Raw genomic sequence first — 12781 nt, 5'->3', positions numbered from 1 at the left:
GGTCGTGAAGTTCGTTAGGGAGAGTGTTACAGCGACGGAAAAGGCTTCGAAGAGAGAGTCGAAGCTGAGGCTGTACAGTTGTTTTTTGTTTTTTGTTATTGTTGTCGAGCGAAGCGACGGTGGTGAGTCAAATGCTCGTAGAGGGATTAATGCGCGGTTGATAGGCACCTGCGGATGGGGGGAAGGGATTCGTTGATAATAAAGGGACGCAAAAAAATAAATGGGCAAGGGCGATTGGGAAACCTTGCAAGGAGCTTTCGGTAGGTCGGAGGGTGGAGCGGGTGTCGTGTGCGGGTTTTTTAGGAAGGAGATCTGACCAACCAGGTGCGTGGCAAAAGAAAAGGTGGAGACGCAGAGAGAAGCGCGACCGGCGAACTGGGCAGGGTTTCACACTTCAGTGTGCGCTGCGCGTTGGTGCAGCGCTGAGAGAAAATTCTCGCTGCCTCTGTCCCCGCCTGCTGCTGCTGGACGTTGGGTGCTGGTTGGTCCCTCCTTAACCCCGGCCGGTGCCCCGGGGAAGGAATGGGAATTCGGGGTGGCGCGTGCGAAGTGCGACGTGCTTGAGCTCCATCTGAAAAGTGGGAGGGAGAGCGCTGTTTGGGCCGGCTGAGGCCCATCGACCTCGCCTATCTCTCCTGATTGGGTATGGCGTGCATGAGCGCGATTGAAAAAAATCGGAACGGGCTGGCCGCGGTGTTGCTGCTTACATGTGATTGGCTTTTCGGCGGGGCAGAGAGAGGGCTTCTGAAAAGCAAGGAAAGCTTCCATTCTGTGTACAGAGGCCCAAGCGTCCACTGGTACGGTCGCCGACTCCAAGCCCAGCCGCACCCGCGCCCGCTCGACCCCCTCAGAGACAGCATTGCGGTCAAAATAATTGGCGATATTCTTGGCGAATGTTGTTTCCATTTCCGCGGGCATAACAGACCCCGCACGCCCGAAATCCAACTGCTGGTTGGCGTGTCTTCATATGCTGTGCATTACCTGCTGCAACTGCTACAGCCGACGCAGGCGCTGCCATACCCGAGCCGACTAGCTGCGGGAGGGCAGCCGACGTGAGTGTGTCTTGCAGTGCGGTATGGTTCTCTGAGGTTCTCGACGCCGCTGATCGGACCCTTGAGTGTACTTGATGTCTTGGGATTTGCGGTGAGTGGGGGCTAGCTCAGGCCCTTGGGAACGGTCAACGGATACGTATCCGTCTCTAGCCAACCGTGGACGGTGAAGCCAGACCTGGCTGGGCCTGGCGGTGACCGCTGACGGTGCAGGTCACGGGAAAGCCTGGATCGGCCCTTGACATTCCCGTTGGAAGTCGGCTCTGACGTTTTGGTGACACAGCCTCTCAGGTGCCACACCTGCATTCGCCACCTTCAGCCTCAACTGGGTAAAGCCTGGGGAGGAACGGAGATCGTTGCTTCTTGTGTGGCTGAAGCCCGGAAATAGGTGACTCAGGATGCGGCGTTCGTTCATCTTCATCTCCCCCGGGCCAGATCGGTTTCCGATCCGGGGAGGGTCTGACATCATGGCCGTCATTCGGAGGCAAACGGGGATGATACCTGACCGATATGGAGGATTGGGGCACCTCGGCCCTAATCTTGTCGGCGATCCGCCCCGTGCCGGCACCGGGTCCATTCCCGGGATGGGGCCGTGATGGCCCAGCACACAGCCGAGGGTGGATCGCTGCCAAGACGCACATTCCTCGGCCGCCGTCTGTGGATAGCGTTCATGATGGTTGCTACGCCGCCGTGGCCGCCTTGATCCTAGGTTTCGTGTGCCGAGGAACGCAATAACGCTGAACGTATGGCATCAGCTGTCTTCATTGAACATCCGCTGACGGGTCTGCTTTTGCGTTGGGAGGTAGAAATATTCCCCGCCCGTGTTGCCAGTAGTTGAAATCACCATGTCACTTCACTTCATGGCTGGATTGCTTGGATTTTTGATGTATCTGAACGATAGTCTCGATTGAGTGGAAGGAAACCCATGTCAATATCCATCCCTGGCTGGTTTCATCCAGCCTAGTAGTCCTCTCCTCGGCTGATTACTTCCTTCACGTTTGGCCTGAGCAGGATGGTCTGTAGAATGTGTTAGACTGAGCAATGAGAAAACTGGAAAGAGGATACGTACGTGCTCGAATTGAGCAGTGTAGGAGCCCTTCTTGTCACACAAGGGCGGGTAGGCCTCGACGATGCCGCTGGCCACGAGGTTGTTCAACTATACAAGTCAGCTTGGTCCAATATCAATATCCGGAAAGCTTACCCCCAGAAGGTACTTGTCTTGTCCGAGACGATCCAGATAACGCCGGCAGAAGGGCAGGGTGCCAAAGTTCTTGTTGATAACGTTGAGAAGTCTCTTAGCAGAGTCCAGGCGCAGGGCAGCGTGGCCCTCGCCGCGCTTGGCGTAGTGAGAGACCTCCATGTCATCTCTGACGTATCCGTTACCGGTACTGCCAAAGGTCTCGACGGCGAAGACGTCGCCCTCCTCCATCTTGGTCGTGTCGTTGCTCTTGACGATGGGCACGCTCTTGGTGCCGTGAATGCTCCAACGCTCAATCGTGTGGCCGTTGAGGTTGCGGATGGACTTGACGGGGTACGATACGCCATCAATTTCACACTCGTAGCTCTCCATAACCTCCTGAATGACACCGCCAACGTCACCGACGCGCACGTCGATGCCGGCCTCCTTGATACCCGCGTTCGTGGCAGCCTTCACGGCCTCCAGAAGGGGGTCGTACTGCGGCTCGAACGCCATGGTGAAGGCACTGTCGACGATACGTCCGTTGACGTGCACACCGAAATCGACCTTCATCACGTCGCCCTGCTGCAGGACCACCTTGTTGCCGGCGTTCGGGGTGTAATGCGCAGCGCAGTGGTTCAGACTCAGGCCGCAGGGGAAACCCATACCGCCCTTGATGGCGTCGCCCTCCTCGAGGCCCGGGTGGCCCGTCAGCGCGCGCACACCATCCTCGATGCCTTCGGCGATCTCGGTCAGCGTCTGGCCGGGCTTGATGTTCTTCTGGGCCCACTGGCGGACCTGGCGATGGATCTCGGCGGCCTCGCGGTAGTCGGTCAAGAAGTCGTTGTTGAGGTTGTCGAGGTGGCGCTTCTCCTCGTTCGTCGTGCGGTAGAGGTTCTCGTCGCGGTACTCCTCCTCCTCGCCCTTGGGGTAGTTCTTTTGCGGGAACAGCGAGGACATAAGCACACGGGGCGGGTCGGACTGGGCGGTCGGGTTCTTCTTCTTCTTCTTGGGCTTTCTCTTCTTCTTCTTCTTAGCGGCCGCTCCGGCGGCGGGCGCCGCTACCTCGTCACCCTCCTCATCAGAGTCGTCGCTCTCATGGTCGACCCCGTTTCCCTCGGCGGGGTTTGCTGGCTTGCCGTTCGTCGCGGGCTCTCCCACTAGATGTTGAATCTTCCATTAGCAAACTGACGACCACAAACAGACGTCGGATTTCCGGCTTCGAGCGTACCGTTCAGCTTCTTCAAAGCTTCGGTGGGAACTTGGGCAGCCATCTTGGCATCACTGGATTTGCGCGTGTGTGATGAAGTTGGTGGTGGGAGCGACAGATTTTTGACCCCACCTAGTAAACGCAAGGGCGGGGTAAGCCCCCGTAAATCGTTAACCGGGGAGTAGCCCCTTATGCAATGTCCAATGACCGTTTCACCTTGCAAAACGCCCTCTGTACCTAATAAAAGAGCGCAGGAGTTGTCGAGACTCGCCTGGGTAGGGTCGCTTGTTTCTGGCCAGCCCACAAAACCGTCGTTGTTTTCTCGTCCGTATGGGTTTGAGAAAAAAAAATCATCAAAAGCCAAGAAAGCCAAGCCTGCGACCGAGCGGCCCCCTTAAGCGCTTAGCCTGGTCAACTCGAAGACTAACGGCAAGGTTCCAGACAATATTACTCGTGCTGCGACTGGACTGCGGAGTTGCACGCGGCACGAGTTGGTTCAAGTCGGCTAAGTTTGCTTCTCTTACATGTCACAACGTCATTTGATCCCCTATTTTTAGGCTCGACTCGCCTCGTCTTGCCTTGCAAGTGTATCGACTAGGAACATGCAACTTTACGTACTTCACTCCTGCATGGAACCATAATTGTTGTCTCCAATGATTTTCTCTGGATTTTATCTCGTTTCCCGCACATCACGATCTCCACGATCAACAACCCTGCGTGTAAGAGCGAGCGACGAATGGTAGAGTCTAGATACGGCCCCCATGAGACGACAACTTCAAACATGACAACCTGTCAAAAAAGGCCTCATACGTCGTATTGTTTCTGATGATCCTGCGAATCCCTCCCAGGGGGTTGTGCATGTATGGTGGTTCGGTTTCGGCTTAGTTCTTGATGCATCTGGCACCAGCCTTGCCACAGTCTGAGCCAACTCCGTAATCGCAGCAATTTCCAGATGGCGAACACTCGTAAATGTGGTTGTTGACGCGCTTGGCGGTCACGACCCAAGTACCGGTGTTTGCCCAGTAGCAGTTGCCGCAGACAGTGAGCTGCTTACCGCGGCTGTTGCACTTGCATCCGTTGTACTTGCAAGCTTTCTTCTCGAGAGAGATGCCCTCTCTCTTCTCCACCGCGGCTTCGAGGGTGTCCACATCGTCGGACCCTTCCGCGAGAGCGACGGGCCCTTCAGACTGAGCTACGCCAGCCTGGGCGGTCATGGCGAAGAAGAGGGCGGTCAGGGGGGCGGAGAAGCGCATGTTGGTTGGCGTGAGCTTCGGCTAGTTGAAGTCAGTGGGAAACTGAGGGGTTGAAGGCTTTGATGACTAACTTGAACTTTGAAGATACGGAATCGTGTCCTGTTGAAGGCTTTCTTGCTTAATGGCTGAGATGATTTTGTTATTTGCTTCGAGGTATTGGTGGCCTTTTATGCCGTTTCTGGCAGACATCACGGCTCAGCAGAATAGTCTGCCCATGACGACTAGTCTGTGAAATTCGGAGGAAAGAATTCCTCCGTCTGACGGTATTGATGAGATTCAACTTAAGCAGCCGTGTGGTTGATCTATCATAGGTAAGACACTTGAAGTCCACGGGCCACGATTGGCTGTAGCATGTCGATATAAATGTTGTGATACTGGTTTGGTTACTGCTGATTGGATGGTATCTCATGCCGCTACAAACCTTACGACGGTCCTGTCGTTATGTTTTACGTACAAATGTCTTTGAACGCCCCTCGCATTGGCCGTGTCGTTACCTAGTACAATTCGGATATCTTAACCCTGAACCGCACAAGCGAGTAGATGTATGCTTTACGAGAGTCGAGGCCAGTCTTGGCTAAATACTCATTGGCCCATTCCTGCCTCAAGTCTTATGTGCCAGCCCAATCAGTTGATGATCACCGTAGCCCATTGACACGACCATCATATCAGTTCTTGCCCATGATACGTCTGGACTCAAGCCCTAGGTCTCTAAGGTTAGTAATGTAGTCTCGTGATGTTGAGAAGTATAAACATCAAGCTTAGTCCTATCTCTAAACAAGGCCTGAGCTAATGAAGTTTGAAACAAGGGACGGGTCGTTTGCGGGGAAAGGCAGATGGCCATGCAGCTAGTCTTTCAGCTCTGATGCCGATCTCGAAAATCAGCCCACGATAGCTGCAGCCGTCGGTGAGGCTTAGGCCAAATGATTTTGTAGGCTTATTAGCCCTGTAGCTTTACGTCGAGGCTTTCTGCAACTTGGGGCGCACTGCAGAGAGGGGTTGATGAGACCTCAGATGAAAACGGCTAGAGGCCGTTGGTAATGGGCTGTCTCAGACCCTAACTTTGACACCTGCTAGACCAGCTGGTGACACAAAAGCAGCGGAGGAAATACTAAAGTTCATCCGTCTTACTTTTGTTCAACGTCATGTTGCACAACATGCAGCACGGCAACTCAGGCATTGTGATCCTTGCAACGAACAGTCGGTCGTCGGAAAATTGATTTGACGAGCCACGCTTTTGGTAATCTCAAGTGGTGAGTATAAACTAGGCGTTGAGTAAAGAAAGCTTTTGCTGCTTACTAGAACAAATGGGTGATTCATCGAGTTATGGCTGCAAATCTTAGAAGATTAGTGGCCATATCTTGCAATAGATAAACCCAAGTCACCAGTAATAACCGCCGAAAAGGTTGAATGATAACATGTCTAGAATCTGCGCAGAGGGTGCATTGTGAGGAACTACTTTTTGCTGTGCTTAAAACTTCAAAGAGGTGCTGTGAGGCTGGAGTGAGTACCCTGTTATGAAAATTGCGAATTTGCGAAATAAACCTCTGATGAGATCCGCTCCCCACTTTGGCACTGTGACGGAGATATCATGGTGAAACTTAAAGAGACACCACTTATTACCACTCAGGTTGCATAAAGAATGTCCGTATATCATCAGCTTTCTAAGCCTGCATCGGAGATACATTGTCAAAAGTTATAATAATCTGACAGGCGCCTAGAAAGGGGCATAACTAGACTAGACGGGGTTTTCAGAATCAACGTATCGTCCCTGTGATCATTCCAACTTCGCCTTCATAAGCTCTAATATTTGATGCAATGGACACCACGAGGAAGGAATTCATGAATTCACACACAGTGCCTTCCTGGTATAAAGCACCTTGGAGACGACCCAGGAGGGGTCTGAGATTTGGCGTTAGAAGAGCGCCAGGCCTCATTTACGATCCAGAGAAGGGTGACTGGGTTTTAGCACGGAATGCTGCAGGGCAAGTCATTGAGGCGGATCTTGCTGCCCCGCTGCCTGTAGCCACAGAGGAAACGACGACCAGGATAGGAACCACAGACGAGGTAAGAGCAGCTGACGAAGCGAGGCAAGATGTGGTAGGAGCGACGGGCGAAGCAAGAACGACAAATGATGAAGGAAGTATTAATAATAAGGTAAGACTGACGCGCCCAGTCAGAAGGGAAGACGAAACAGAAGCAATTGACGATGAGGTACCACAGACAAAGAAAAGACCAGCAAACCGAGGAGTATCGAATACCAAAGAAAAGCGATTAATCAAAATGCTTCAAATCGACATGCATGACCAACAGGTAATTCTCAGCACTTGCTTCATCTGTAAAGCAGAACTCCGACCGGCCCGTGTCCTGGAACACCCTTGTGGCACGAAGTTCTGTCGCAACTGCGTCACCAAATACCTCCGCTCCTCCATCTCTATGCGGCCATTTCTCAAGCCAAATTGCATCGAGCCCTACTGTGCTTACAGCGGCGAATCAGGGTTTGTCGATGCGTGGGCCGAAGAACTCCTCCTTCCACACGAGTGCGTACGCTACCAAAGGCTCGTCTCCGAAGCAACCGACGTCCAAGAACGAAAGGCAATCTACTGCCACGACACGTTGTGCCGACGATACATTCCTCATCACGAACGTAACGAGACCGCCAAAACTGCCCGTTGCAGCTGCAAGAAGCGGACTTGCATGATCTGCAAACGAAAGGTACACCCAGGCGAGACCTGCGAGCAAAGTCGGGCAAGGGTGGATCCGGCGGTCGAGGAGGCGGAGCGGCAGACGCTTGCCACGCTAACAGACATGGGAGTCAGATTCTGCTATTACTGCCACTGCCCAGCTGAGGAGTCTGAGGACCAACCCAACACGTCAAAGTGAGTCTGGAGCCGTTCTTGTCGGGCAATCTGTCAGGTTCCTAGAGTGGTCCACGTGGACTAACATTCATTGGGCAGATGTATCAACTGCGGAGCTACTCTCATGTGGAATTAGCCCTTTCATTAGATGGATCGCTGTTCGCTAAAGGACAGTCGCATTCCCCTGAGTCGGTTTGGGTAGAAGTATTGCTGCTTCGTGTGGGCGAGATAGATTGTATTAGCTTCGTTTCTAGTATTTCGACGACATGGGCCGCATAGCTTGTACATCGAGCTTTTCGGCACAGTTTCAAGTTCAGTAGTAATAATTCAATAAAACCTCCATAGAAATACCTCGAAGGTCACGAAAGCATTTTAAAGTGGACATTTGCCAACTCCAATACCTAGCTGTGCTATTGTCTGTGCCCCTTTTCCTGTTCTAGTACTAGATATTTTCGTTCCCAACACCATACATACATTGTCTTCTAAGTTGTCTCTTCGTCGAACTATAGTTCGTTGCCTCAATGTTACTACACTCTACCTGGTAAAGTTGCCAAAGGTCATGTTGGTCCCGTTGAATTGGTTCCCACCTCCAGTGTTGTTGTACTGAGGACCGCTGCCGGTGTTATTGTATTGAGACCCGGTTCCATTACTGTTGAAATTGTTTGTAATGAGGGGCGGTCGATTGTCTCCGGCGGCAGAGCGTTGCGTCGGGTTGTCAGTTCGAGGGTAGAGCCCAAGAAGAGCCTTGGTTGCAGCCGCCGCCACGGCCGCGGCGTAGGGTTGCCACACTTTGTTCTTGTGACTATCTGCGTAGTCGCATACTCCTTTGACGACCAGACATGGAAATTGGTCCCAGACGCCGGCGCCTTCCATCTCGAAAGCAACCACGTTGTGCTCTCGTGCGATGCTATCGCGACGCTCTCCGGACTTCATGACCGTGTCTCCTGAAGCGACTTGTCCAATGAAGATACGAGGGTCCTGCGACCTTGAAGAGCCTGGCTGTCCTGTTCGCAAGACGCTGTTCTCGGCACACCGAAGGTCCAAGCAGGATGCGTTCATGGCCTTATCGCAGGCTGCATTGTCGTGACATCCACAGTAGGACTGGTCGTGGTGACGATGGAGATAGGCCGGCTCGAAGAGAATGTCTTCAGTGGGAGGTGGGCGGATGTAACAAGTTTGCCGGCCGGTTGCATTCTGCTGGACTTGATCCAAAGTCCGTAGCATTTGTTGCCGAAGACGATCAAGACCAAATGTTCCCTGAACACTGGCGAGGAGGGACCGAATGTCTTGGTTGGGGCGACCGAGATTGTCGCTAGTCGTATCCTTCCGAATGAACTTATCAGGATATTGTCTTCCGAGATCATACTGAACAACAGCCTGGCTGATAATGACGTCTCCCAGGAAGATCTCTTTCTCTCCTTCAGGGCGAGGAACTCCGCCGCAAATTCCAGTCAAGACTGCGAGCTTGATCCTTGTGTAGCTTGACCGAAGTCCAGCAGCCGCTGCGGCGGTAGAGACCTTTCCCATGTTGGGAAGATGGACCAAAACAACGTTGTGGTTACCTATGCGGCCGGTCGTGTAGCTGTTCTGATCCCCAGCTGCCCGGCCGAGTCCATGTCCGCCTTCACCGCCCCAGAATTCGTCGAAGATCAGGGAAACTGCGTCACTTTCCAGGGGAAGCGCGCAGACCACCGCGATTTCGAAATCATCGCGGTGTTGAGGACGAGCGTAGGTCGTCATGGTGACCAACACAAAGAGTAAGAGTATCAAAATCAGGTAACAGAGAACACAATGTAATTAGAGTTCTTTGGGAACTGCGATCACGTTCAGTCTCGTCACACTTCTGATGTGATCGCGAAGGCTGACAGTGGCTGCGCAATTCGTAGCCCAAACTCGGCGTCAGGGCTTTCAAAGGTCTTTTTCGGCTGCTGGGTCTTCTTGAACTTCTATGTTGCCCCAACTTTGTTTTACTTGGTGACTCAGTGTTCCGCTTTGATTTTTTGGGCTTCGAACGGTTTGAGGCTTTTGATCGTGAGCGTAAGGTAATGTAGCAAGAGGGACTGATCATGGAAACTGCCGGAGACGACGGCAGGACGAGGACAGAGACAAGGCTACAGACAAACCAGCCCCGCATATCCAAGATATATGCATGTCAGCCAGTCATCGCCCGTCACAACCGGAAGCAGACTTGATTGGCGTGCTTTGAGGCAGTGCTCCAATCAAGTCTGATGAACCAAAAACGCCCAACACCATCATCTGTCTTCGTTCCCACTTTCTTCCCCGCTCGATCAGGCTGCGCACGCTTCCCAGATTATTTGACCAGAGGAACTTGATTTCCTCTACGCAGTCCTTTTGCCAAATCCGCGCAAATACCATTCAACACTCCAGAGCAGAACAGAAACTGTAAAGTGGTCAACGCGACGCAGCTCACGATGCGCCTCGTGGGACACTACGAGAATGAACCTTAACAACATCAGTTCGGGCAAACAGTACAACAATGTGGGGGGTGGGAGCCAGTACAACGCGGAGAATATCACGATACGTAAGTTTGCCCATCCTCCCGCGAAACAAACTTCGCTGATAAAGTGCAAAGATCATGCAGCAAATGACTCTGGCGACAAAGACAGACAGTTTCTCATCGATCTGAAGCTCAGCGACCCGCGTCTAGACAAAGAACGAATCGAGCGCACAAAGGGCGGCCTACTGAAGGACTCATACGTCTGGATCCTCAATAACGAGGACTTCCAAAGATGGCGAGCTGACTTTCGGAATCAACTGCTCTGGATAAGAGGGGATCCCGGGAAGGGGAAGACCATGCTCCTCTGCGGCATCGTAAACGAGTTGGACAAAGAGAAATCGACCCACCAGCCTATTTACTTCTTCTGCCAAGCGACTGACTCCAACCTTAATACTGCCTCTGCCGTTCTGCGCGGAATTTTGTACCTCATGCTCAAGAAAAAGCCCCAGCTTATCAAAGACTTGCGCAAAACCCACGACTACGGCGAAAGACAATTATTTGAGGGCAGCAACGGGTGGAACACTCTATGCGACATGGTCATTAGCGTTCTTGCACACGAAAGTTTTCAGAATACTGTCATCGTCATAGATGCACTGGATGAATGCAAAACGGGCGTTGATGACCTCCTCGATTTCATTCACATTCTATCTTCGAAAGCCGTCAGGATCATTATTTCCAGTCGTAACTGGCCGAGGATCGAGCGCGGTGTAGCAGCTGCCGCGCAACGTGCAGCTCATGTGTCCTTGGAGCTGAATGAAGACTCAATATCAGCCGCTGTGGTGGCCTTCATCGAGCACAAAGTCAGCCAGTTAGCGCAAAAGCATGAGTATTCCGACACAAAGCGGGATTTGGTCTACAACACTCTGGTACAGAATTCAAACAGTACATTTCTTTGGGCAGCTTTAGTTTGCCAACAGCTTGCGGATAACAATATCAACGATTGGGAAGTGGAATCGAAGTTAGCCGAGTTTCCTCCAGGATTGGACGTGCTCTATACTCGGATGTTGCATCACGCCCTGAGCTCGACCAACGTCGATCTGGTTCGAAGAATCCTCGCGGTGGCATCAGTCGTCTTTCGCCCGGTTGAAATTACAGAATTGAGGTGTCTACTTGGACCCGTGAGGAATTTTGTCAATAACGAACGATCTTTGGAGGAAGCCGTCAAGCTATGTGGCTCTTTCGTGACAATTCGAGACAACGTCGTGTACTTTGTGCATCAGTCTGCGAAAGACTTCCTCCTTGAGAATACGGTACTCGGAAAAGTCATGCCTCAAGGGATCAGGCGCGAACACCAACTTCTTTGGATGAATTCTGTAAAGGCCATGGCAAGCACATTTCGATACAACATATACGATCTCGAAACGCCCGGAACCTCAATCGAACATGCAAAGGTCCCCACTCCTGATCCTCTGGCACCAGTCCGTTATGCTTGCATACATTGGATTGATCACTTCTCCATGACAACGTGGGTTGGACGGCCTCAAGATGACCAAATGAAAGATATTTTCAAGCATTCTTTTCTCCATTGGGCTGAGGCTGTATGTCTCTTACGGAGTATTCATGAAGTTGTTGAAAGTATGGTCAGATTGTCCGAGTCTATAAAAGTATGATCGCCTGCAAAAAAGATGTTAAGAATTGCTATGCTTGCAATGCTAATACTTGACCAGGACATTGCAGAGTTTTCGAAACTGACAGCCTTGATTCAAGATGCCTCGCGCTTCTTGCAACAACATCGACAAGTCATTGAAAAGACTCCCCTTCAAATATACTGGTCAGTGATTTTGTTCAGTCCAAGAAAAAGTCTCATCAGAAAACTTTGCTTGCACAAGGTGCAGAATTGGTTTCTCACCAAACCGCTCGTGGAAGAAGACCACTGGAACACATATCGCCAAGTACTTGGATATCACAGGCACTGCAATGCACTTAAATTCTCACCTGAGGGGCACATCTTAGCATCAAAATCATCTGACGACATAAAACTATGGGCTGTCATGACAGGCCGTTGCTTGACGACCATCAGACTCCCCGGCATGGCCTCGGCACAAATGACGTTTTCCTACAACGCATTGATTGTGGCAACTGTTATTGAAGAGAGTGAATGCATGATTTGGAACACCAAAACGGGTAAATGCCTGCAAAAGTTTCAGCTCCACTCAGGAAAGATTGAATGCGTCGCCCTCTCACCAGATGGCTGTACTCTAGCCATGGGATCGAGTGATGCTACTGTCCGGCTTTGGGACACCGAAACTGGGAGGTGCCGGGTACTCGAAGGCCATGAATCCCCGGTTGTTGTGGCTGAATTTTCTCCAGATGGCCGCACACTTGCCTCCGCTGCTACCTCCGTCAAAATATGGAGTGTAGAAACGGGTGAATTTGTTCAGGATATGGGATGGTCTGGCAGAATATCTTCGATACGTTACGCCCAAAACGGACGAAGAATTATCTTCATCACGAACGATAAATATGCGAAAGATGTCACAGTCTGCGAAACATCTACTGGAGTGAACATCAAGAGTTTCCCAAGGGCTTTTGGAAGAGAAGCACAGATATCTTCGCAAGTGGTTGCGTCCGATCAAAACTTTACTGATGATCTTGTGATTTGGAGTGTGGAAACTGGCAAACAGCTGGGCACAATACCGAACTCCGAAGTATTCGTGGGAATGGCCCTCTCAAATGACGGTGACCGACTTGCTACAGCAGCCATTGACGGCATCATCAG

At 51.7% G+C, this 12781-nt stretch overlaps 4 protein-coding genes across 4 annotated transcripts; 1 reads left to right on the top strand and 3 right to left on the bottom strand.

The window, feature by feature from the left end:
• Window positions 1–2009: 2009 nt before the first annotated feature.
• On the bottom strand, window positions 2010–3500 carry CGCS363_v013133 (Methionine aminopeptidase 2-2; the record flags this gene model as incomplete). Its single annotated transcript, XM_036644982.1, has 4 exons — window positions 2010–2066; window positions 2119–2205; window positions 2251–3386; window positions 3458–3500. The coding sequence occupies 4 exons, from the start codon at window positions 3498–3500 to the stop codon at window positions 2010–2012; spliced, it is 1323 nt and encodes a 440-aa protein (XP_036489300.1).
• Window positions 3501–4317: 817 nt separating this feature from the next.
• CGCS363_v013132 (uncharacterized protein) lies at window positions 4318–4689 on the bottom strand (the record flags this gene model as incomplete). Its single annotated transcript, XM_036644981.1, has 1 exon — window positions 4318–4689. One exon carries the CDS (start codon window positions 4687–4689, stop codon window positions 4318–4320), a length of 372 nt encoding a protein of 123 aa, XP_036489299.1.
• Window positions 4690–8078: 3389 nt separating this feature from the next.
• On the bottom strand, window positions 8079–9284 carry CGCS363_v013131 (uncharacterized protein; the record flags this gene model as incomplete). Its single annotated transcript, XM_036644980.1, has 1 exon — window positions 8079–9284. One exon carries the CDS (start codon window positions 9282–9284, stop codon window positions 8079–8081), a length of 1206 nt encoding a protein of 401 aa, XP_036489749.1.
• A 717-nt stretch (window positions 9285–10001) lies between these two features.
• Window positions 10002–11163, top strand: CGCS363_v013130 (Vegetative incompatibility protein HET-E-1; the record flags this gene model as incomplete). Its single annotated transcript, XM_036644979.1, has 4 exons — window positions 10002–10086; window positions 10138–10928; window positions 10980–11102; window positions 11158–11163. 4 exons carry the CDS (start codon window positions 10002–10004, stop codon window positions 11161–11163), a joined length of 1005 nt encoding a protein of 334 aa, XP_036489301.1.
• Between the last annotated feature and the right edge of the window lie 1618 nt (window positions 11164–12781).

Source organism: Colletotrichum siamense (assembly GCF_013390195.1).
Source record: "Colletotrichum siamense strain Cg363 chromosome Unknown KSG_Cg363_contig09, whole genome shotgun sequence".
Classification (NCBI taxonomy): Eukaryota; Fungi; Ascomycota; class Sordariomycetes; order Glomerellales; family Glomerellaceae; genus Colletotrichum; species Colletotrichum siamense.
This window is presented reverse-complemented; position numbering and strand designations above follow the sequence as displayed.